Source organism: Panthera onca, chromosome B3, assembly GCF_046562875.1.
Source record: "Panthera onca isolate mPanOnc1 chromosome B3, mPanOnc1 haplotype 2, whole genome shotgun sequence".
Lineage (NCBI taxonomy): Eukaryota > Metazoa > Chordata > Mammalia > Carnivora > Felidae > Panthera > Panthera onca.
In genome coordinates this window covers 53,253,737-53,279,124 of record NC_138344.1, presented here as the reverse complement: position 1 = coordinate 53,279,124, position 25,388 = coordinate 53,253,737, and the positions used below count along the sequence as shown (strand labels likewise).

Sequence of the window (25,388 nt, the reverse complement as noted above, 5' to 3'; positions counted from 1 at the left end):
GTCAAAGAGAAATGTCGAATTCAAACAGCAGGTTTATGAAATGTAACAAACAGAAGGTTTAGAAATTCCATTCAACAAATATTTACTAAATACCCACTATGAACAATAACAGTGACAGATGCTATAATTTAAAATACACCAGTTAATAAAAAATTACCCATTTCCCTATTTTTCCAAAAAGTTTTATTATTGATGTATAGTTGACATACCATTGTTATATAAGTTTCAGGTATACGACATAGTGACCAACTATACTGAAAATGCATACCACAATAAATTGTTCATTATAATATTACTGACTATACTCCTTATGCTGTACTTTTTTTTATCTCTGTGACTTATTCATTTTATTCATTTATTTCATGCATCTCCCCACCACACCCCTCACCCTCCACCCCATCTACTCTGGAAACTACCAATTTGTTCTCTGTATTTATGAGTCTATTTTTATCTGTTCTGGTTTTCAGAGTCCATATATGAGTAAAATCATACGGTATTTGTCTTTCTCTGTCTTACTTATTTCTCTTAGCATAATACCCTCAAGGTCCATCCATGTTGTTACAAATAGCAAGATTCCAGTCTTCTTTATGACTAAGTAATATTCCACTGTATGTGTATACACACACCACACACCCACACACACACACACACAGTATCTTCTTTATTTATCTATTGATGAACACTTATGATGCTTCCACAGCTGGGCTACTGTAAATAAGGCTGCAAGAAATACAGGAGTGCATATATCTTTTTTAATCAGTGTTTTTGTTTTCTTTGGGTACTAAGTAGTGGAATTCCTGATCAAGTGGTATTCCTATTTTTAATTTTTGACGACCACCACACTTTTTCATGGTCACTGTATCAAATTACATTCCCACAAATAGTGCAAAATGGTTCCCTTTTCTCCACATCTTTGCCACCACTTTTTATTTTTTGTCATTCTGATACTAGCCATTCTGACTAGTAGGAGATGAGGATAGCTCATTGATTTTTTTTTTTTTTTTCTTTCCATTGAGGCTTTGATTTTCATTTCCCTGATGATTAGTGATGTTGAGCATCTTTTCATGTATCTGTTGGCCATCTGTATGTCTTCTCTGGGACAATGTCTATTTGGGTCTTCTGCCTGATTTTAATCAGACCATTTTTTTTTTGCTGTTGAGTTATAGATGTTCTTTATACATTTAGGACACTAACCTCTTACCAGATATATCATTTGCAAATATCTTCTCCCACTCAGTAAGTTGCCTTTTGTTTTATTAATGGCTTCCTTTGATGTGGAAAAGACTTTCATTTTTGTATAATCCTAATAGCTTATTACTGCTTTTGTTTCCCTTGCTTGAGGAGACATTTCCATAAAAATGTTGCTAAGGCATATAAACAAGAGATTACTTGCTTATTTTCTTCTAGGAGTTTAATGATTTCAGGTCTCACATATAAGTCTTTAATCCATTTTGAGTTTATTTTTGTTTATGGTATAAGAAAGCAGTCCAGTTTTATTCTTTGCATGTAGCTGTCCATTTTTCTCAACACTATTTGTTGAAGAAATGGCTTTTTTCCCCACTGTATATTTTTGCTATCTTTCTCACAGATTAATTGACCATATAAGCATGGGTTATTTCCAGGCTCTCTATCCTGTTCCATTAACCTCTATTTTTGTGCCAGTACCATACTGTCTTGATTATTACAGTTTTATAGTATATCTTGAAATCTGGGATTGTGCTAACCTTCAGCTTTGTTCTTCTTTCTCAAGATTGCTTTGGCTATATAGGGTCTTCTGTGGTTTCATATAAATTTTAGGTTGATTTATTATAGTTCTGAATTTGGCTATGTTTTGATAAGCGTCACATATCAAATGGAAGTAAAAGTTGCAGAGAAGTTAACTGAGCAGAGAAGAAGGTTTGGCAGGAGATGAGAAAGGTAAGAAGATTCAAAATTCTTTCTCAACTAATTTTTCCTAAGTGCCTGTAAAGAGAGGTTCTCTGTATGCTAGGAACCTCTCTGCATGGCAGGAAATAACTCTATCTTTGATTTGCCCTTTTAAACTTTATTCTATTTTTATGCCTCAAAAAAAAAAAATTAAGAAAAATGTTACTTCAGTAAATACCTCAATAGGTCAACTTTTTCTTGAATTTTAACTAGCACCTTTACTTTAAAATTTTTCTATTACCAAAATCATTTTAAAGACCAAAAAGTCAATTAGAGATGCCTATAACCTCTGACAACAGGTTTTCTAGGAGATGCTGAGTTCTATCTATATTTTGGCAAACAAATACAGCAACTATTAGGTTTGCATTGGTTTCTTTAGCATGAACCACAGTGTTGGGTACTCAAAAGATGTTTAATAAATACATACATATTTTTAAGTTCTCATTATCAGTGAATCAGTTAAAAATGAGTCTTAACTGCCCTATCTTTGTAACATACTAGTATGATCTGGGGGAGTATAGGGATGGGGGAATACTCTGAAGAAGTAAATAAACATCATTAAGAACTCCAGGGTGCCTGTGTGGCTCAGTTGTTAAGCATGTGACTTCAGCTCAGGTCAGGATCTCATCGTTTGTGAGTTAGAGTTGCACACATCAGGTAAGCTTGAGCCCTGCACTGGGTGAGCACAAGCCCTGCTTTGGGTAAAACATGAGCCCCGCTTTGGCTAAGCCCCAGTTCTCTGTGTCTCTCTCTGCCCCTCATGGGATCCTCTGCCCCTTGCTCACTAGCCCCCTCTCTATCTCTCAAAAATACAAAAAATAAGAACTCCAGAATACTGATATTGTGCTAAGGATATCTCCTTCTCTCAATCTTAAATAATTAACAGCATGCACAAAAGTTAACAATAATCATAACTATTTTACTAATTTTGGCTTTTATCTGTACTGACAGCTCAGAGCCTGGAGCCTGGAGCCTACTTCTGATTCTGTGTCTCCCCCTCTCTCTCTGCCCCACCCTTGCTCATGCTGTCTCTCTCTCAAAAATAAATAAGCATTAAAAATAATAATTTGGTTTTTAATAAATAAACTCCAATATAATTTACAGCTAAATTTCTAGAAGAACCCAAGAAACAAAGGTATGCTTACCTGTGAGGGTCTTTGGAACTTGGTATAATATATACACATTCCCTCTTCGTCAAAGTGCTTTCTATCCAGGATTTCTGGGACTGAAACAAAAAGTTTTAAAAGATGGTTTATAAATTAACCCACCAATACTAAAGTAAAATAATGTAATGATAAATACATAAAAACAAATAATTCCATACTATTTAATTTTTTTCCCAATCCACTAAATATTTACCGTAAGTATATAGTAAAGGCTTACTGAAGATAGCATACCTAAAATATCAGAATGAGTCCATTCAAGTCCATTGTTATTTGGATTACTAAATCAACATGCTGTGAAGATACTATTGCTTCATATAATGTGAGGAGGAAAATCAAGTTTGAGATTCCCACTATGGGGCAAAAACCTCAAGAGGGGGCAGTATGATCCTGGGAAATGGATCATTTAAAAGCCAATTAAAAGTGACCGTCAGAAAAAGATATCAAACAAATCCTAAAAGAAAAATATCAGGAAAAATTGAGACTAAACTTCAATAGAGATAGGGCAAGTTATTACATGATTACAGATGTCTGATTCACCAGATTGCTGTAACAATCTTAAATCTGAATAACCAAATCAATAGTCTCAAAATATATAAAGTGAAAATTTAACAGGGAAAATAAGACAAATTTAGGATCACAGTGGAAGATTAAAAAATTCCATCAATTACTGTAAAATTTGAAATAATTTTTAAAATTTAAAAGATATTTTATTTTGGAGAAAGAGGGAGTATGAGTGGGGGAGAGGGGCAGAGGGAAAGAAAGAGAGTATCTTAAGCAGGCTCCACATACAGCATGGAGCCCGATGTGGGGCTCAATCCCACAAACCATGAGATCATGACCTGAGCCTAAATCAAGAGTCAGATGCTTGACCAATTAAGCCACCCACACACCCCTAAACGATTTTTTTAAATTAATTTTTTATATCACTACTTAAGCTTCTCCCTGGATCCTTAGACTCTTAGACTCTGGATCCTTATCCTGCTACTGGCGACTGATTACAAAAGGATGAGGCATTATGTACTGGGACAGACAAAACTCTATAAATTATAATAGATTAAAGACCATTGGTTCCATCCTCCATGTATCAGTATTAACAGGACAGTACAAAAAGGAAGAGCCCATGTTCTAAAAGGAAACCTCTAAGAGAAGAAACATAAGACAAAATTATGATGGGTGAAGTTTTGCAGGTTCCTCTCAAATCCTTCAGGGACCCTAATGATAAAACTTAGTCTGTCCCCCAATGCTAATTCTGGTACCAAAATTCTGTCTCTCCATCCAAAATGTCCATCTCCTAGGTCAATGGTTCTTTATTTAAATATACTCACTTAGGTAGGAGCAAATTATACCATAATCTCCTGGTTATAAAAAAACAGGATGACCGCTAGAAGTCAGGACACTGAATCAGCAAAATATCTTACATTCTAAAACTCACTTAGCATAATCCCTCCACCATTGCCTAACTACTCCATAACTATTCCATAATATAACTAGACAAAAACAAAACAATGACCTCTAGTTTCACTTTAAAACCCTGACCACAGGGGCACCTGGGTGTCTCAGTTGGTTAGGCGACTGACTTTGGCTCAGGTCATGATCTCACAGTTCATGAGTTCGAGCCCCACGTCGGGCTCTGTGCTGACAGCTCAGAGCCTGGAGCCTATTTCAGATTCTGTGTCTTCCCCTCTCTCTACCCCTCCCCTGCTCATGCTCTGTGTCTGTCTCTCAATAATAAATAAACGTTAAAAAAAAACAAACCCTGACCACAAACCTCAAATGCTCCTTAATGATGCCCAATAATCGCACAATATTTCTCTGGTCCATTTTCTCATTCTCCTGTATGATTTCACAGTATTTCCTTCTTTCCTCAAACCTCTAACCCTCCTTTCCCATTCTTGATCTCAAAAGATGACCTCACTTCCCATTTAACTGAGCAAATTTAAGCAACAAGAACATGTACAACTTCCATCACATCTAGCCACTAATGAGCCCATATATTCTGCTTTCCTTCCTGTGACTATGTTTACTTCTATTTAAGTCCAACCACTCTTGCATCCTAGGTCCCACACACCTCACGAAGTAAAGGTCACTCTCTACCAATTAATTTTTTTTTGTCCTTTATTAACTCATTCCCATCAACATGCAACATGCTACCAACTCTCATTTTAAAAAACAAACACAACAAACTTTTGTTTGACCCCACCTTCTCCTCAAGTTAACATTCCATATTTCTGCCTCCACCTACAGTACAGATCACAGGTAAAAGTTTTTCCCTCTTTTCTTTTCCTCCCATGCTTTCTAAACCCCACTCCAGTCAGACTTCCAAGCCAACCATTCTTTCTCTAAATCCAAAAATCAATTTTCAGGACTCATCTTCATTGATATATCAGCAGCATTTAACAAAGCTGATCATTCTCACCTACTTAAAACATCTTCATGAGTTAGTTTGGTTTTCTTCTCTTCACTGCTCACTCCTTCTACCTCCTTTGCTGATTCCTCCCTTTTTCTCCCCAATCTTTGGAGTTCTTTTTCCCAATTATATTCACTCACATCCAGTTTATTATCAATAACTAGATGACTCCCAAATTCATATTTCTACACTAGCTCCTTCCCTAAACTCCATGCTCATATATTCAACTGCCTACTCAACAGCTTTACTCTGATGTCCAAGAGGCATCTCAAACTTAAGATGGGGTATCTGGGTGGCTGAGTTGGGTAAGTGTCCGTCTCTTGATTTCAGCTCAGGTCATGATCTCATGGTTCATTAGATCAAGCCCCGTGTCGGGCTCTGTGCTGATAGCATGGAACTTGCTGGGCATTCTCTCTCTACCTCTGTCTCTGGCCCTCCCCTGTGTGCATGCTCTCTCAAAACAAACAAACAAACAAACAAACAAACAAACAAGACGGCCTAAACTGAACTCACCTTTCATTGAAACACTTATTTCTTATATAGTCTTCCCCATCTCAGTAAATGGCAACTCTATTCTTCCAGTTCTATTTTTTAAGGCAAAAATCTCAGTGACATTCTTGATTTCCTCTTTATCTACTTCCCCTATAAAACCCCATGAGCAAAATCTGTCAGCTTGCCTTCAAAACACATCCAGAATCCAGCCACTTCTCACATCTTCACTGCTACTATTGTGATCCAAGCCATTACCACCTTTTGCCTGGCTTACCAGAAATCACTCTATCACCCTTGCTACTTTACAGTCTATTCCTCAAGAGAGATAATCTTTTAAAAATATGTCATTATGTCACTTCTCTCTCAAGACTCTCCAATGCCTTCACGTCTTACTCAAGAGTGTTATAAAAGCCAAAGTCCTTACAATAGCATTTAAGGTCCTAGTGCTTTGCATCTCTGCATCCTGCTTCATTACTTTGATTCTATCACCTCCTTCAAGTATTTGAGCAAATGTCACTTTCTCAGTGAGGCTTACACTATTTAAAAATGCAATTTCCAACACCATCCCTCACAGTCTTATGGAACTACAGAGCAATAGGGCCATCATCCCCAGGATCACATTTAAAGCACTGTCCTGAGAACCAAAAGATCTGGCCATGTCAGTTTAAACTACCAGTATATTATTCCTAATCTAGACCTTTCTCCCACTCCACAACCATACACTGAAACTAAGGCAGAGCACATGTAACTGAAAAGACAAGACATTTCATGGAATTTCTGCTTGTAACTTAAAAAAAATATTTGGTAGTGCTACTCTAACATATGATGATGTGAGGCTGAACTTCTACCAAAACCAACTTAATTAACCTGCTGCTTGAAACTCATGAAATTTTCATTATGCTATTATTAAGAAACGCAGGATTCAGGAGTAGTGCTGAAATTACATTGTGATTTGCTTATTTAAAGTCTGCATCTCTTAGGGGCGCCTGGGTGGCTCAGTTGGTTAAGCATCTGACAGGCTCAGGTCATGATCACGCCTCGTGAGTTCCAGCCCCACATCGGGCTCTGCTGACAGCTCAGAGTCTGGAGCCTGCTTTGGACTCTGTGTCTCCCTTACTCTCTGCACCTCCCCCGCCTCTCTCAAAAATAAACATTAAAAATATATATAAAGTTTGCATCTCTTAGACAAATTGGAAATGGTTTGTAAAAAAAGAAAAGGCAGGTTAGTGATTGTACTTATTGCTATACGCTTATTGCTTGTTCACTTATTAATATAATTCAGATACAGATAATATGGGAAAGTTTGGTCATTTTAAACATAAACTTACTATCACCCAGCAATTCCACTCTGAAGTATCTTTCCAAGAAAAAGAAAAACATGTCCACACACAGACTTGTATCTGAATGTTCACAGAAGCAATATTCGTAAGAGGCAACAAAATAAAATATCCATATAATAGTATACTACTTAGTAAGAGGGACAAGCTAAGGATAACATGCAACATTGCTACACCTCAAAAACATTACACTAAGTGAAAAAAGGCACATAAGATTATGTAACTGCATTTGCATGAAATTTCTAGAAAAAGACAAAAACATAGGAACTGTTAAGTTTAGTAAATGCCTGGGGCTAAGAGTAACAGCAGTGATAAACTGCAAACACATACTAGGAAACTTTGGGAGAGGACAGAAGTGTGCTAAAACTGTATTGTGGTGGTTACAAAACTAAATTTACTAAAAGCCATCAAACTTGTATACTTACAGAGGGCAAATTTTAGAGTATGTGCATTATACCACAATAAAGCTACTTGAAAGGCAGGGGAGGGTTAAGAAACATATAAAAACAGAATGAAGAGAACAAATGTATGTTTAATCAGAGTTCCAGAAGGAGAAAAGGGAAAGAATGTGCAAAGGCAATGTTTAAAGAAATGATAAGAATTTCCCAAAACTGATGAAAAACGATTTGCAGATTCTGAAAACCCAACATGAAGATAAAGAAAAAAGTTATTAAAAGACAATAAATTCAGAATAAGTTAGAGGTAAAATATTCCAGCAATGATCTTCTATTACAGTTACAAGTTTATAAAACACCTCAAGCCATATGTTTTCAAATACAAAGTGGTTGTTTTGCTGTGTTTTGCTTTGTTTTTAGTAATCTCTATACCCAACATGGGGCTCCAATTCACAAACTCCAGATCAAGAGTCACATGCTTTTCTGACTGAGCCAGCCAGGCATCCCTGACAGTGGTGTTTACAATTTGCTTTGTATAACAAATGAAGATCAAAGGAGTACAAACCCATGGGGGCAGGGGTCTTTCTAGGCTCAACCAGAAATAAAGACACCCCCCCCCCCCAAAGACTCTCATAATCCCATAGCTACATTTGGCATGGCCTCATATAAAAACAGATTGGGGTGGGGCGCCTGGGTGGCTCAGGGTGTTAAGCGATGGACTCTTGATTTCGACTCAGTTCATGATGTCATGGTAGTGAGATCAAGTCCCAAGTTAAGTACTGCATAAGCCCAGGGCCTGCTTAGGGTTCTCTCCTTCTGCCCTTCTCCTACTCACACATGAGCACTCACTCACTCTCCAAATAAGTGAACATTAAAAAAAGCAGGGGGGGGGGGGGGGGGTGGTGCCTGGGTGGCTCAGTCAGTTGAGCATGTGACTTCGGCTCAGGTCATGATCTCACAGTTTGTGAGTTCAAGTCCCACATGGAGCTCCACACTGACAGTATGGAGCCTGCTTGGGAATCTCTCTCCCTCTCTCACTGCCCCTCCCCCACTCATGCTCTCTCACACTCAAAATAAATAAACTTAAAAAAAAAAAACAAAAACACTGGAGTCACAGACTACCAACAAGGCAGCATCAACTATTCCTGTTTGGTGGGAGTCTCTGGATCAAACATGCAACAGACAGCTTAAGTGCAAGGTGACAAGATACACAATGAGCAGGTACAGGATCTGCCCTTGCCTCATAAACCTCAAAAGCCAGTATCTCTTGTTAACAGCTTCATAGATGACAAGGTCCCCCACAAAGGAAATGCCCAGTACAGGAGTCACTGAACAAAGGGAAACCCAAAGCTATGACTTACTTTTCTATTAGCCAATATTTTTGGTTTCCCAATTCACATAAATTTACCCATATGTCACATATAAAATGTTGCCTAAAAACACAGTTGACATTGTATCTTTTGTAAACCCTTTGCCCAAAGTGCATATAACAAGAGGTAACTTTAATTAGTAGATAGTGCATTTTTCAGGCACTGTTCTAAATGTTTTATATGCGTTAACTCATCCTATTCTCACAGTAATCCTATGAATTGGGTGCTATTAGTATTCCCTCATTATAGATGCACAAACTAGTTAGACACAGAAGTTAAGAAACTGCCCAAAGTCACATAGCTAATTGTTTGCCCTGACTCCAAATCCTCTACTGACTTTTCAAGAGAAATTTAAGATAAGCATTTCAAGATCACTTGATGATACGCTTTAAATAAGCCACTGAGTAAAAATACATTAATTACTTTAAAAGGGGAATGCCTAGGTTTAATTTTGTGTATAATTTTCTGAACAAGGATTGCTTCTTGGCCCTTTGACTAAGATCAAGGGTAATTTTCTGAACATGGGGGGGCGGGGGGTGGGCGGTGAAGAACAGAAGGGCTAACATACTTCTCCCAAAAGGTATTGTTAATTACTAACTACTGCTAACCAGTATTAGCTTTCCCCCTATTCTGTTCCTAGCCTGCCTAAAGCAACTTCAGCTATAGTTATTCAAACAGGGTTGGGATAGGGGCAGATTCCAACAATTTGGACTGCTCTACAGCAATGAACTAATGGCCCAGTTAAGTCTAAATGCTGGTTTGCAAAACTTTGGATATGTACCCATTGAAATACTCACAAAAATGAGTCACAGGTATATACTTTTCATAGCTATGCCTTCCTAACTAAATGTTAATAAAAATATTTCACATTTTTATTTAAGAGATGGTTCTATATGGAAAATAAGGAATCCCAAGTAGAATTTAACATTAAGAAATGATCAGAGCTCTGGATAGGAAGATTAATTAATTAGGGAGACAAATAAAAGTAAACTAGAGCCACCAGTATTTGTGGGAGGGGCAATGGGGTTCTGGACTAGTAAAGTAATGGATACAAGAGACAATTTCCAAATCCTTTACTTTAGCATGATGCCTTCGGGGTTTCTTTTTTTTTTTTTAATTTTTTTAATGTTTATTTTTGAGAGAGAGAGAGTGACCACTAGTGGGGGAGGGGCAGAGAGAGAGAAGAAGACACAGAATCCAAAGCAGGCTCCAGGCTGTCAGCAGAGAGCCCTACGTGGGGCTGGAACTCACAAACCTCAAGATCTTGACCTGAGGTGAAGTTGGGCGCTTAACTGACGAGCCATCTAGGCTTCCCTGCACGATGCCTTTTTTAAGAAAACTACAGAATGATTATTAATATAGTCCTGGTTTCCCATCTTTTCTTCAAATTCACTTCTACCATTATTTTTCAACAAACGTGTGCAACTTACTGGGTCCCTAATGAACACCTCTTCTCTTAAACTGATGTTCCTTCAATTTCAGACTTAGAGAAGTATGGCTATACTCTAAATGGGGCATCAGCAAATAGTGATGGTAAATGTTTTAGGCTTTTAGACCACATACTGTATCTGTCATATATTGTTTTGTTTTTTAAACTTTAAAAAATGTAAAAACTGGGGCGCCTGGGTGGCTCAGTCAGTTAAGCATCTGACTTGGGCTCAGGTCATGATCTCACCATTCACGAGTTTAAGCCCCGTGTCAGGCTTGATGCTTATAGCTCAGAGCCTGGAGCCAGCTTCAGATTCTGTGTCTCCCTCTCTCTCTGCCCCTCCCCCACTTGCACTCTGTCTCTCAAAAATAAACATTAAAAAAAATTTTTTTTTAATGTAAGGACCATTCTTACCTCAAAGCCATACAAAACAGGCCTTGGCCACATTTGGCCCACATGGCATAGTATACCAAGCCATACTCTGAATCCCACAAAAATATGGACTTACACATTCCTACTGAGTCCATTCAATCCAAAAAGCATGTGCCAAGCCCTTCAAATTATTCTCCTACAGTGTTTCTTGGACATTAATATCCCTTCTACCCAGTTCTACAATCCCAATAGATCCTCGTATTAAGAGTTGCTTTTCAATGAGGGGGGAAAAAAAAAAGGTGGGACTGAAGAATTTTAAATGTTCATTAACAAAGTTATTTTTCCTGTAGGAATTTCAAAAGAAAAAACACTTAAAATAATCATATATTTATAGATGTTGTATCATCTATAAATATATATAAATCATATATAAGTCCTATATAAATAAAATAAATGAAATAAATAAAAAAATACAATAAATCATATACAAATTGTATATATATAAAACAATAAACCCTAAACATCACTGAGCAAAAAAATCTAGTACTTTGAGTACATATACTAGTTTTTTTCCAGAAATAATGGTCTTTTCCAATCACCATCAACCTAAGACACTTCAGCCACTTTTAGTATTCATTTTGTAACTACTCAAAATAGGAGTGCTACTGAATTTTAGGACACAACACAAATCTTGCTCACAAATTAGTTTCATTTTATCATTCTTTTTCTAAACAGATAGCCAGGGGCACCTGGGTAGCTCAGTTGGTTGAAAGACCACTCTTGATTTGGGCTCAGGTCATCCCAGGGACATGGGGATCGAGCCCCACGTCGGTTCCACACTCAACATGGAATCTACTTAAGATTCTCTCTCTCCCTCTCCCCCACTCATGCACACACTCTTTCTCTCTCTGAAATAAAAAAAATAAAAAATAAAAAATAAACAGCCAGTGCTGTCCTTTCAAAACCTCAAACTTTCCATAGTAGTTTCTAATTGGCATATCCATCCAAAACTTTAGTGAAACTGTTTGCTAAGTAACTTAAATCGTGTCACTCTTGATGCTCACAAATTTTTACCAAATTTTGTGTCTGTAGGGACATCAATGACATTAGCATGTTTCAAGACTATCTCTTAGAGCTTCCCCTAACTTTAATACTCACCAATTCTATTTCAAGGGCTTGCGGTCCACCTGAGAGTCACATACCCCCAGGTGATGGTTATAAATTCCTCCCAACGATAGGTTTATGCAAGTTTTGGAATTCTGAGTTTCGTCCCTGCCATCACATACCCAATGAAATGTGCATGGATTTTAAACATATATTTATTTCTATTTTTATACTTCTCTTCTCCTTGTTTTGCTGGGCTGCATTACTGAATTTTACCAAGAGGTGGCACACTATGAACACAAACCAGAAAATTCCTAAACTTAAATGTTTTAGGTAAAGTAAAAACTAACTATAATCACAGAATGTTAGCACTAGAAATTAACTTAAAAATCACTTCGTGATCTTCAGTAGTGAAAGAGCAGAACTTCTGGAGTCTGAGTAACTGGAGTTAGAATTATAGCTTTGTTGTTTACTATCCATGCAACCTTAGGCAAGTTTCTGACGTTGTAACCTAATAACAATACCTATCTTATAATGTCGCTCTGAAGATAAAACAAAATGATCCACGCAAGGCGTTTCAGCAGAATGCCTAACACACTATCAAATCTCAACAATGCTTCAAAATTCCTTAAGTTATAAATTCTTCCTGTCTACTAGCAATAAGGGGCGCACATACATTATAAATAAACCCTCTAACCTCATCCACTGTCTCCATAAATTAGTACCAGCATATCTCCTTCCCACCTACATGCTAATGGTAAAAATTGGGGGAAAAAATTAAAGACTGCTTTTTTCTACTTCAAGATAACAATTGGAAATCAATCTACTTTTAAAACTAAATACACTCTATGATTCTATATATTAATATTAAAAAGGAGCTGCTAGCTATGTTAGCTCTAGCAGACTAACCCTCCCACAAATAACAGCCATAAACTTTGGACAAAATAAAAACAAAAACAAGCAAACAAACAAAAAAAAACCAACTAGTTTACATACTAAAGACCCAAAAGCAGGCAGAAATTGAATGGAGTCTATTAAAAATGAAAGGACAGCACTGAATGAGTTTTCCAGTTTTTAAGGCTTTTCTGGTAACAGGCCCCACTCCATACCTACTGAACAGCTAAGACTCCAATAGAAATCCCAGAGTCTTACTGGCTTAAAAAAAACAAAATATCAAGCTCAAGGTGACAAAAGCAGTTGGAAAGCGATGGGAAAAGTCCTTCAAAGGAAAAAGTCACATAAAGGGTGCCCCAACCTATGGCCGACCCATGAAAAATGTATACACAGTACAGACTCCAAGCAGCCCAATTAAGAATAAAAGAACTGAACGGACACTTTGGCTGCCCACCATGAGACAGAGTATGGAATCTGAGTACAGTCAAGTAAATCAACTACTATCTTAATCTATTCTGAGTGCCATAACAAATACCATAAGCTAGGTGGCTTAAGCAACCAAAATTCACTTTCTCACAGTTATAGAAACTGTAATCCAACATCAATCAAGGTTCCAACAGGGTCCGTGTCTGATAAAGACTCTCTCCTTGGGCTGCAGACAACTATCTTCTCACTGTGTCTTCACATGGTACAGGGCAAGCTCTCTGGTGTCTCTTCTTATAAGGGCCTTACCCTCATGACCTCATCTAACCCTAATTACCTCCCAAAGACCCCATGTCCAAATGCCATCACACTGGAGGTTAGGGCTTTAACAAAGAATTTAGGGGAGAGTGGCACAAACACTGAGTTCATAACAACTACTTTAAAAAGAATCAAGTCTTCAGAAGGGGTATAACAGAACTCAAGAGTCTAAAAGGTAACATTCACAGTGTCTATTACACAATTCAAAATGACTAGACTTAAGAAAAAATAGGAAAATGTGACCCACACTCAAAAAAAAATTAAAAAGGGGTTTACATATTAATAAAATGCATATACTTAAAAATTAAATGACGTTACAGACCTAGAAATTGAGTTATGTGAAAAATTTGTACACAGGTCAATATGCCTGCCAACAATGGCACAGACAGTGACAAAGAAAAATTAAGGCTAGCCTAAAGCAAAATGTTGAAATAGGCTGGCACTCTGACTTCCTCTATCTTTCTCCCTCTATCTAGAGCCCAACTCATTTGACCTTCTGGCATTCTTAAAGGCCGTTACTCTAGAGTTCTGCTCTTATTCTTAATTGGCTGCCAACTACTTAACTAATTCACTAATAATTAGGTATCACTGGTAATTCAGATGTGAATTCTCTGAGAGGATCTTAAAGACACTACTGAAAAGTCTCTGTGGAATAACAAACAGTTGAAGTTTTATATATTAAAAAAATTAAACTGAATCAAATTCCGACTATAACTATGTTTGTAAAGAGAGTCTTATTATATCCAACCTTATTTTCTATTTTGCTTTCCTGCTGACCTCATGGAGATTGCTACTCTGGTTGTTTAACAGTCCAATATTACCCTAGACTTATGGAACAGAAAATGTTTGATGAAGAACTGTGAGCAGTTGCCATCATGCTATATCTTGGGAGTCTACGGTACTAAATAAATGAAGACAAGGCACAATTGAGTCTAAAATGCGGCCAACCTGAATCTAGCTCAAAGAGTAGTAATTTTTTCCTTATGTATTCTAGAAAGAGTCTTACCTAGAGTAATTCATTTTAATATAAAGAATTATTAATAAAATGAAAAGGGATCGACACTCATCAAGATAAAAAAGATAATAAGCATGTTGGCCAAGGGCCACCTGGATGGCTCAGTTGGTTAAGCATCGAACTTCAGCTCAGGACATAATATCATGGTTTGTGGGTTTGAGCCCATATGGGGCTTTGCACTGACAGTGTGAGGAGCCTGCCTGGGATTCTCTCTCTCTTCCTTTCTTTCGGCCACCACTGCCCATCCCCCCCATGAACTTAAAAAAAAAATAAGCATGTTGGCCAAAAAAACTTTTAATTTTTTGTTATTTTTTTTAAAGAGAGCGAGAGAGAGCACGAATGGGGAAGAAGGGCAGAGGGAGAGGGAGCAGAGAAAATCTCAACCAGGCTCCACACTCAGCACAGAGCCTGACATGGGGCTCAATCCCACAACCCTGGGTTCATGACCTGAGCTGAAAGCAAGAGCTGGATGCTCAACCAACTGAGCCACCCAGGTGCCCTCACATTTTTAATTGTTTATGCTAAGTTATTTTACCTAGACACCTAAGAGTGCTAAAAAAACAAAATAAATATACCGACACAGGAACAGACAAACAGAACAATGGAACAAGTTGCTTGGAAACAAAAACTTACCTTGAAGGAAACTTTTGTTGTGTGATGGAGAGAACAATATGAATTAGGGGAAGATATGATTTATTCTGTGTATATGAACTATCACACTAAATCCAAAAATGAATACTACATGGGGGCGCCTGGGTGGCGCAGTTGGTTAAGCGTCCGACTTCAGCCAGGTCACGATCTCGCAGTCCGTGAGTTCGAGCCCCGCGTCAGGCTCTGGGCTGATGGCTCGGAGCCTGGAGCCTGTTTCCGATTCTGTGTCTCCCTCTCTCTCTGCCCCTCCCCCGTTCATGCTCTGTCTCTCTCTGTCCCAAAAATAAATAAAAAACGTTGAAAAAAAAATTAAAAAAAAAAAATGAATACTACATGGATTAAAGTCAAAATGTGAAAAGCAAAACTTTAAAATTTCTACCAAAAAAAAAAAAATAGAATAACTTTATGACCTCAGGAAAATAAAAGGCACATGCTATAAAGAAAATACTGATAGGGGCACCTGGCTGGCTCAGTTGGAAGAGCATGAGACTCTTGGTCTCAGAGCTATGAGTTTGAGCCCCCCATTGAGTGCAGAAATTATTTAAATAAAAATTTTTTTTTAAAAAAAGGAGAAAATACAGATAAATTATAACACTAACATTAAAAACCAATGTACATCGGGGCACCTGGGTGGCTCAGTCAGTTGAGCATCTGACTCCAGGTTAGGTCATGGTCTTGTGGTTGGTGGGTTCAAGCCAACGTCAGGCTCCGTGCTGACGGCTCAGAGCCTGGAGCCTGCTTCAGACTGCTTCAGATTCTGTGTCTCCCTCTCTCTGTGTCCCTTCACCATTGCGCTTGGTCCCCCCATCTCTCTCTCTCTCTCAAAAATAATAAACATCTGGGTCGCCTGGGTGGCTCAGTTGGTTGGGCATCTGACTTCGGCTCAGGTCATGATATTGTGGTCTGTGACTTCTAGCTCTGCATTGGGCTCTGTACTGACAGCTCTGAGCCTGGAGCCTGCTTCAGATTCTGATTCTGTGTCTCCCTCTCTCACTGCCCCTCCCCCACTCACTCCCTCAAAAAAAAATGAATAAACGTTAAAATTTTTTAAAAATATAAACATTAAAAAAAATGTACATCAACAACCTAAAATAAGTAAATAGCTTACCATTAACCAAGTAAAAAGTTAAGAAATTTTTACTCTACTAGCCTTTTCTACAGGCTAGAAAAGATATTTGTAGCCATAAAGTACCACCCAAAAATATGCAGAATACATAAAGAACTTCTACAAGTAAATAAGAAAAAAATAATCCAATAGAAAAATGAGCAAAGACTATAAATAGGCAATTCATCAGAGACAAGTAAACCATAGCCAAAACTCATAACCTGAAATAATACTCAGTATTAGTGGTCAGTAACATGCAAATTAAAACAATGAGGAACTACTTCACATTCATGAGTCTGGCAAAATAAAAGAACCTAATCAATGAAGTGTGGCAAAGATGTTGGCAGAATTGGAAATTCTCATATACTTTATAGGGAGTATAAACCACACAACTACTTTGGTCAACACTTTGGCAATTATCTCTAAAGTTGAAAATGCACCCACCCTACGATTTACCAATTCTACTTCTAGATATATGCATCTTAGAAAAATTCTCACACTTGTACATTACATTAGATGATACATACATGCACCATTATTTGTAAAAAAAAAAAAAAAAACCCAAATGCCAAACAACAGTAAAATGGACAGATAGTATATTCTATAACGGAATAGTAAACAGCAGTTAAAAGAGGTAAACTAAAAAGCTGCTCTGAGCATGCACGGGGAGGATATCTTACAGAGAAGTAGTAATATTAACTTTGAATGAGAACAAAGATAAAAAAAAAAAGTAAATAAAAACAAAATGAAAGTGGTGAACTAGACCTTACCTGTATCATTAATATGAATAAACCTCCAAAACCTAATGTTGAGCTGTGCTAACAGCTCAGAGCCTGAAGGCTGCCTCAGATTCTGTGTGTCTCTCTGTCCCCTTCCCCTGCTCATGCTCTAAATAAATGTTAAAAAAAATTTTTTTTAAAAAGTCCATAAAAAGATGTACGTAATTACATATATATAAAACTACCAGGAACTACTATGTGTTATAATTCTATAATACATAGAGAGACAATACTACATATATACAACATATATAAGATATATAATATATATTTACAACTACAAAAAGCAAGCAAAGGAACAACAGGAGATAGTTATGCCTGCAGAAGTGGAAAGTGGAATGGGATTTTGATGAAGTACTTGGAAGTTTCAATTTTACCTCCAATATTTTATTTCTCAAGCTGGGCGGTAAGTACATAGACTGCTATTACATTACGATCACACTTTTATCGATCTGAATTCCACAACAAAAAACAATTACCAAAGAATTCAAATTATATACATTTATTTAAAAATATTATGTACCTGTAATCAAACAGTACAATTTAAATTCTTCACTTTTATTCCTGTCTCCTTGTTACCTAATATTTTTGCCAAAGCAACAGAATCTGTTGAATTAAATGGATCCATCACATTAATCTAATTCAATGACCACTGATATACTTTCAGATGATGCCACAAAAGTTAATCTGAAAAAGACAAATCTAAAGAAAACATTAGGACATTCTCTATTACAAAACTCCAGCCTTCATATTGTGAGTAAACCCTACCAATCTATTCTCTATCTCTGAGTATTTGTTAATACACTTATGTTAGATTTTCACAGTTTTTATGAAAGAGTTCTACCCATCACAGAAATCTACTTAAGGAATTTCCAATCTACTAAGGATTCCTTCTGACTAGTAAATCTCTGCACTTCGACAATGTATACAATGTATATGATGCATACAACTGAATTCTGAATAATTTATCTTAAGGATATTACATAGAAATTTGGTAATAAAGAAAATTCTAAGTTTTACAGCATATGAAGAAAAAATATGGTAAATAAATTTTTTTAAGGTAACACATTCTTCATGACCTTAACTTTTGAAGTACCTGGGTGACTCAGTCAGTTAAGCATCCAACTCCTGACTTCCACTTAGATCATGGTCTCATGGTTTGTGAGTTCAAACCCCACATCAGGCTCTGCAATGACAGTGCAGAGCCTGCTTGGGATTCTCTCTCTCTCTCTCTCTCTCTCTCTCTCTCTCTCTCTCCCTTCCACTTAGATCATGGTCTCATGGTTTGTGAGTTCAAGCCCCACATCAGGCTCTGCAATGACAGTGCAGAGCCTGCTTGGGATTCTCTCTCTCTCTCTCTCTCTCTCTCTCTCTCTCTCTCTCTCCCCTCTCTCTCTGTCCCTACCTTGCTCGTGCGTTTTCTCTCTCAAAATAAATAAACTTTAAAAAAAATTTTTTAATATTAAAAAAATGACCTTAACTTTTTAATTAACATAACACTTGCCATCTTAGATCTCACAAATATACATGTCTCTGAGTATCAAGGTCCTTCTCCAAGTGCATAATTTGGTGAGTCAATTATCTACTGTACCACTTACTGGCCTAATGACCTTTGGTTGAGTGATTTTGCCTCTCTGTTCCTTCCATAAATAATGGAGAAAAAGTGCCTACTTCAAGAATTTCTTTTGAGAGTAATAATATGCAATAATATATGTAAAACATTTAGAACAATGACCACAGCTAAATGCTACTACATGTTAGCTAATATTATGAAAATCGGTCTAAAGCCTGTTACACACGTTTCTAAATCAAGAGTACCTTCTGGGTATTAGGTATTGTAAATTATACTCTTAAAGACAAGGAAGACCACTGGTTTATATACCCAAGGGTAATTTATAGACCTATATTTCTAGTCTAGTTAATGTTTATCCAATCTCCTTACAGTAATAATCTGCTTCTCAGATAACTTTCCTTCTATTCATTCCCAGCATACTACCAAATTGTCAGAGGAAAATAGGTAACTAAGCCTACTAACTTTCACTTTGCACATATTTTTCAATCAGTGAACTGTGGGCTCAGGTTGCTATATTCCTAATAATGATGTGGCTCAAAAGTGTTTTTCCATGAGGAGCTGAGTTTCTAAAAGTAGTGGTTTCCAGCAATCTGGTAGCTAGATAGTTGAGGTGTTTAGTAACATTTTTTCATGATGCAAAGAGGGACAAATAGTGTCTCACAAACTTTAATCCTAGTATTCTCCTGATATCAAGTAAAGATTATCATCTTCTTTTTACAGACAGAGAGGGTAACAGCAGTGCTCCTAAAAGAGTATGATTTGGCAGAGATGCTTATGTGAAGAGCCAAGTCTACCAACTTCAAAAAAACTGCCTACCACCATACATCAAAAGCGTCCCAACTCTTGATGGTGGCTCCGGTCGTGATCGTGCCATAGTGAGATCATGCCCTGTGTTGGGCTCCAGGCTGAGCATGCAGCCTGCTTGGGATTCTCTCTCTTCCTCTCTCTCTAACCCTCCCTTGCTTGCTCTTTCTCAAAATAAATAAGTAAACTTAAAAAAAATAAAAATGACATATATCTAAGTTCTTTTATATTAACACACATTAAGTGACTCAGTTAATATCCCTACAGATAGCCAAATAATGCTCATTCTAAACTAATCTCAACTACTCTGAATTTGGGTACCTCCAGGTACCAAATTTAAAGCAAGCATTTAAGAAGCAGTTGTGAAAGGAAGGAAGGAAGGAAGTCAGAAAGAAAGAAGGAAAGGAAGAGAAAGAAAGAAAGAAGGAAAGAAAGAAAGAAAGAGAAAAAAAGAAAGAAAAGAAACTAAAATGTAATCATATACTGAAAGGTTACTACAAAAAATAAGAAAAAAGAAAAACCTAGAAAGAAATAACAGATCAATAGCAATAATCATCAATGGCTACTACTAAAACTATGTAAGTGTCTAACCAAGAAATTCACAACTGATCAGGCAGCTAACACCACCAAACCCACTGATCAATCCTAACAAGAGAAAGAAAAGAAAAGAAAAAAGAAAAGAGAAAAGAAAAACAATCAGAAAGTATGTGCTTCTTAATGTGATGCAATACAAGATACATAGCACGATCTGTGAAGCACTCTTGCCAAAATATCATACCACAATCTGATCAAGTCTTTAGATTAAGCACAGGAAATAGAGAAACAAGTTACATCACACTGTATGGATGTATCGAACAAAATCCAAGCTGTGGGAAATTCTACAGGACAAATGATCTGGATTTTTCTTATTAAATAAATGGTAAGTGATAAGACAAAAAAAAAAAAAAAAAAAGGAGGGGTTACTAGAGACTGAAAGACTTATTTATCAACCAAATGCTATATGGAATTCTTTGGATTCTGAATTAAACAAGCCAACTGAAGAAAAACATGAACCAATCAGGGAAATAAGCTGAATATTTAATTATATTAAAGAATTACTCATTTTCCAGGTGTGTTAATAGTACTATGGATGTATTAAGAGCCTTATCTTTTTAGAGATACACAGAATGAAGCATTTATAGATATGTCCAAGATTTGCTTTTAAGTCATCCTATTTAAGGGGGAATGGGAGTGATAATAGAGGAAACAAAATACACATTTCAAACTGTCAAAACTGGTCATTGATATATGGTGATTGATTTTCCTATTATATTTCTGTATGTGTGAAATATTCCATATTAGAATGTTAAAGAGAGAGAGAATATCAGAGCACTAGACCAAAAATATCTGATTGGTGGAACTCTCAAACTTTTGCAAGTGCTTGTGCGTCAACAGACTTTTATTTAAAAATCAAAACCAAAAATGTACATTTTAAGTACTGCCTTTGAGTATTAATTTGCATATTTTAAGTAATGACTTCAACTATAACACATTTTCATTTTATGTCGCGTTCTTATTACTGACATTTGCCAATACACACATACTTTACTCCGCAAAGTAACCAAGTTCTGAATATTCTATCTCCGAAACATCTCAATCTGTTCCATCTTCTACTACTTCATTTCAAACCATTGACATTTGGTCGGAGTCTTGCTATTGCCTCCTCATGGGTCTCTCTTTTCAACTTAAACACACACCATTCACCTTCCATATTGTTTCCTTAAGTGGATCCCATACATCTCCAGCATGAAATCCAAACTTCTTCACATGACATACATTGCCCTCAGAAATCTGGTCCTTGTCTGTCTCCAGAATACTCCCACCAGCATCCCATACTTCACTCATTCATATCTACATAAAGTATTTGTACAGTAGTTCCCTGAATAAACTAAGGATTTTCTTCCCTCTAACCCTCAATTCCCTTGGACTAAAACCACCAATTCAATGCCCCTTCTATCTCCAGTTTAATTCCAATTCCTACTGCCTCTACAAGGCTCTAGTACTATCAGCTTTTGGGCAAACCCACCCAGACTTTCCTTTCTCTCCTTGATTACCCCGTATTTTCAAAGTAATCTATGCAATGGTATCACACTATCCTCCTAGTTTTTGCCTATCTGTACTGCCTTCAAAACTATTAAGGTATCACAGTGTGTGCAATACAGTAGACACTGTTTATGATGTATGCACCTTCCACTGACAACTAGATCTTTTATAAATAACTAGAATGTAAGCTGTTTGAAAGTGGAAAACTTGTCTAGCACATATTTGCCGCTCCAGTGCCTATGACAGTGCTTGGAATATATTACCCACTAAATAAGCGATTACCAAATGAATAAAACAAATTATTTCCAATAGCCACGGCAGATAATTTTGTACAAAATTTGATTCCACTCCAGTTTTTTAACTTGTGTTTCTTGGTATTTTGTTTTATATTATTTTATGGTTAGCTGATTAGTTTTAAAGCTTTTTAAAATGCAGAAAAATTTTGTATGCTTTCTTTTAGTGTCAAAGAAGAAACTGATTACCAGAAAGAAGCAAATGCTTTAAATAAGAATTTACAGGGGCACCTTGGTGGCTCAGTCGGTTAAGCGTCTGACTTCAGCTCAGGTCGTGGTCTTGCTGTCTGTGGGTTCGAGCCCCGCGTCGGGCTCTGTGCTGACTGCTCAGAGCCTGGAGCCTGTTTCAGATTCTGTGTCTCCCTCTCTCTGCCCCTCCCCCGTTCATGCTCTGTCTCTCTCTGTCTCAAAAATAAATAAAGGTTAAAAAAAATTTTTTTAAATAAGAACTTACAGTAAGAATTATACAGTGTAGATACAAGATACTTCAGTGAATTTTCAGGTCACAGTGCTGACCTAAAATTTGAGGGGGCTCGACAGATTATTATTGGACAACCTCAGTTTTCAGTTTTCACTATAATTTAATTGGAAATTTAAAAAGAAAAAAAATTCCAGAACTCAATAGCAGTCAGGACTCAAGTATGTAAAAACTAAAATCAGATCCTAAATTTCAAATTTTTAAAGTGAGAATTTCTCTCTGTAAAATCAACAGGAATGTTAGCATGTACAACCAACACTGAGTTCACGTTATGTGCCAAGGATGGTGCACAACTTATGTATACCAACATACCGTCTGGGGGAGCACATCTGCTATAAAAAGACTGGACATGAATGGAAAGAGAGCAGGAAAAGGAGAAACTCAGACCACATCTTAATTTTTGGAAGCTGGGTTTCAAAGCATGCAAACAAGACATTAAGAGGCTGAGTTTGAGAAGAGCATCTAAGGTAAGACTAAGAAATTATAAATTTTCACTAGAAAGTCATTAGAAACAAAGGTGTCTGGTTGTATGAATAAAATATTAGGGAACAATGCCTTTGAAGGTGATGAATCATCTTAATTTCCATTTTCTAAGGTATCTAAATGTTTTTTAAGATACTGAAATGATAATGTTCAAATTTATACTATTTACCATAAAAAGAAAAACTAGACACATCACCGAAGATTCAGAACTAATGGTTTGCTTTTTTTCATACAAAAGGAACTCTCATTCAACCCCCACCCCAAAACATATTCTCTTAAAAATCCACGTAAGTAACAAGTTAAAAAATCTGGCATCAGTAAAGAAACTTAAACCCTTCTTTCAAAATTAGGAAAAAAAGTAAAACGACGTTTTTATTGACTTTACATTACCAAAGAAGGTGGAAAACAGTGTAAGGTGCATTATTTATTCAAAGTATAACTATATTCGTGGTTTCACTTTTGTATGGCACCTAAATTAACTTCTGCTGAAAAGTAAACCTGCCAGACTCCAGCAGAGGGAGAGTTGTTTGCACGAAACCAACAAGTTCAAGTACTGACCAGAAAAACACCTCGCTCTTCAAGTCCCTGTAAATTACTTTCTTCGTAAAAAAATCTTCAAATATGATCCCTGGCCTTAACAACAACAACAACAACAACAACAACAACAGGCTCTAACGAAAGCTGCAATGCACCGCATCCCTCTCGCCACTCTGCACCGTAGGTTTAAAACACAACTAACCCTTCTCTAGAGCAACAGATGGGGTTGTTAGATATAAATCCAGACAACACATCGCCTCGATACCTCCAGCAGCGCCCCCAATAAAAATGTTTAATTCTTGCTAAAGAAAAATGCAAACCAGATCCACCGTCAATACCGTCAAACCCCTCCTCTTTGGCTCCAAAAGGGAAACGTACCTGTGGAGTATCTACTGCGCAGCAAACAAGGCACAGTTCCAATCCCGCGTCCTCTATCCCTTTTTTGTTCCCTCCCAGCCCTCCTTCCCTTTCCAAGCAGAACTTTAGCAGAGCATTTGGCTCCCTTATCTGCTAGCAACTGGCGCCAGGAGGAAGGCGCTCCCGGGAGATGCGGAGGTTGAGCCCTGCGTCTGGCGCGCTGCGGCCGCTCTGCTCATCCAGGTACTCCCTGGCTCGCGCTTCTGCCGCCTCGAGCGGTCCCTGGTCGGAGCCAGGGCTCCGCTGTGGGGATTCCCGCGGCGAGCCGTCGGGCGAGATTTGCTACCTGCTTCCTGCCCCTCACCCCCGAACGAACTGCACTCCCGTCCCGCCGGGGCAAGTCCGGAAGGCAATAGGGGTTCCTTCGCTCCAGGCAGCATGGCCCCGGACACACACTGGCCGGTCGGGTCCCCCCCCCTCCCCCTCCCTTCCGCAACCCCCGGGACTATTCCCCCGCCGGGGCCTGCGTGGGTCCAGTACCATTCTCCTCACGGGGCGGACTCCGGAAGGGCAGCAACTCCACCTCCTCCTCCTCCGCGGCCTGTAGCCATCTATCGGGAAGCGTCTCCGGAGGCGGCAGCAGAGGCCGCCGGACAAGGACAGCCCAGGGAAACCTTCTCAGAACTAACTCAGCTCCGGCACTAGCAGCAGAAGCTGAGTCTTTCATAATTGTGCGACCAACTCCTCCGGGGGACTGGCCACAGGGACGCGCCCGCGCCCGCCTCCGCCGGCGACGGGGCTGAAGACAGACCACGTGAGGGGCGCGTCGTGTGCGTCGCCGCCCGCGGGCTGGGTCACGTGAAGGGCGCGCGCTCCCTCACTTCCAGACTGCCTCCCTGCGCGCCGCGCGCACGCGCTGGGCACGGGAGCTTCTAGCTCCAGCGCTGTGGGTTTCCCGGGAAGGGTCGGCTGTTCTCCCAGGGTCTCCAGTGTATACTTGGGCGGGACTCGCACAAACATCTGTGTCCCCTCCCGGGATGGAACTGAAGGAAGCAATAGTGGAGGATTAAGGTTCTGGGCCTCCGGGATCCTGCCTGGAGTTGCGGCGTAGTCTCATCACCGCTAGCGGGGCCTGGCCTCCCCCCCCTGCGCTAACAGGGCTTGGCCACTGCCTGTGCTCTGCTGCGTTTCCGAGCCCCTTCCCTGTGCGTTAGACAGGGGCCTTACTCTCCTCGTCCAAAATGCCAAATCATGTTCTCTCTCCAATTTACCCTGTTTCTGCCAGAAAAAATTCTCCCAGATTTAACTGTGGGCTGCATCCTTTCCCTCCGGAGATGTCGCCCACAGACAACTCATACAGCACGTGCCTTAACCAAAGACTGCAGGTTGCTCCTGGGTCTAATACCTCTCTGCCTTTTCTTTTCCTTTGCTAACACACCAGCCAAGGTTTGACAATTAGCGATAGTTTACTAAGTTGTTTTTTACACATGATTCTTCTCCCGAGGAAAAAATTGGTCCATCTGATCCTCTATTACCTGATTTTATCACACCTCTTTTTTAAAAACAGCTTTATTGAGGAATAATTGACATACAATAAC

At 38.3% G+C, this 25,388-nt stretch overlaps 1 protein-coding gene across 2 annotated transcripts in view; it reads right to left on the bottom strand.

Annotated features, from left to right (window-relative positions):
• TRPM7 (transient receptor potential cation channel subfamily M member 7) overlaps window positions 1-24,438 on the bottom strand; it is a 122,354-nt gene extending 97,916 nt beyond the window's left edge. For both annotated transcript variants that reach the window (XM_060618536.2, XM_060618537.2), the window contains exons 1-2: window positions 24,331-24,438; window positions 3,072-3,151 (exon numbers count right to left, since the gene is read on the bottom strand). In XM_060618536.2, coding sequence (XP_060474519.2) covers window positions 3,072-3,151; window positions 24,331-24,333 — 83 coding nt within the window. In that variant the 5' untranslated portion in view covers window positions 24,334-24,438. The remainder of the gene's footprint in view (window positions 1-3,071; window positions 3,152-24,330) is intronic.
• Between the last annotated feature and the right edge of the window lie 950 nt (window positions 24,439-25,388).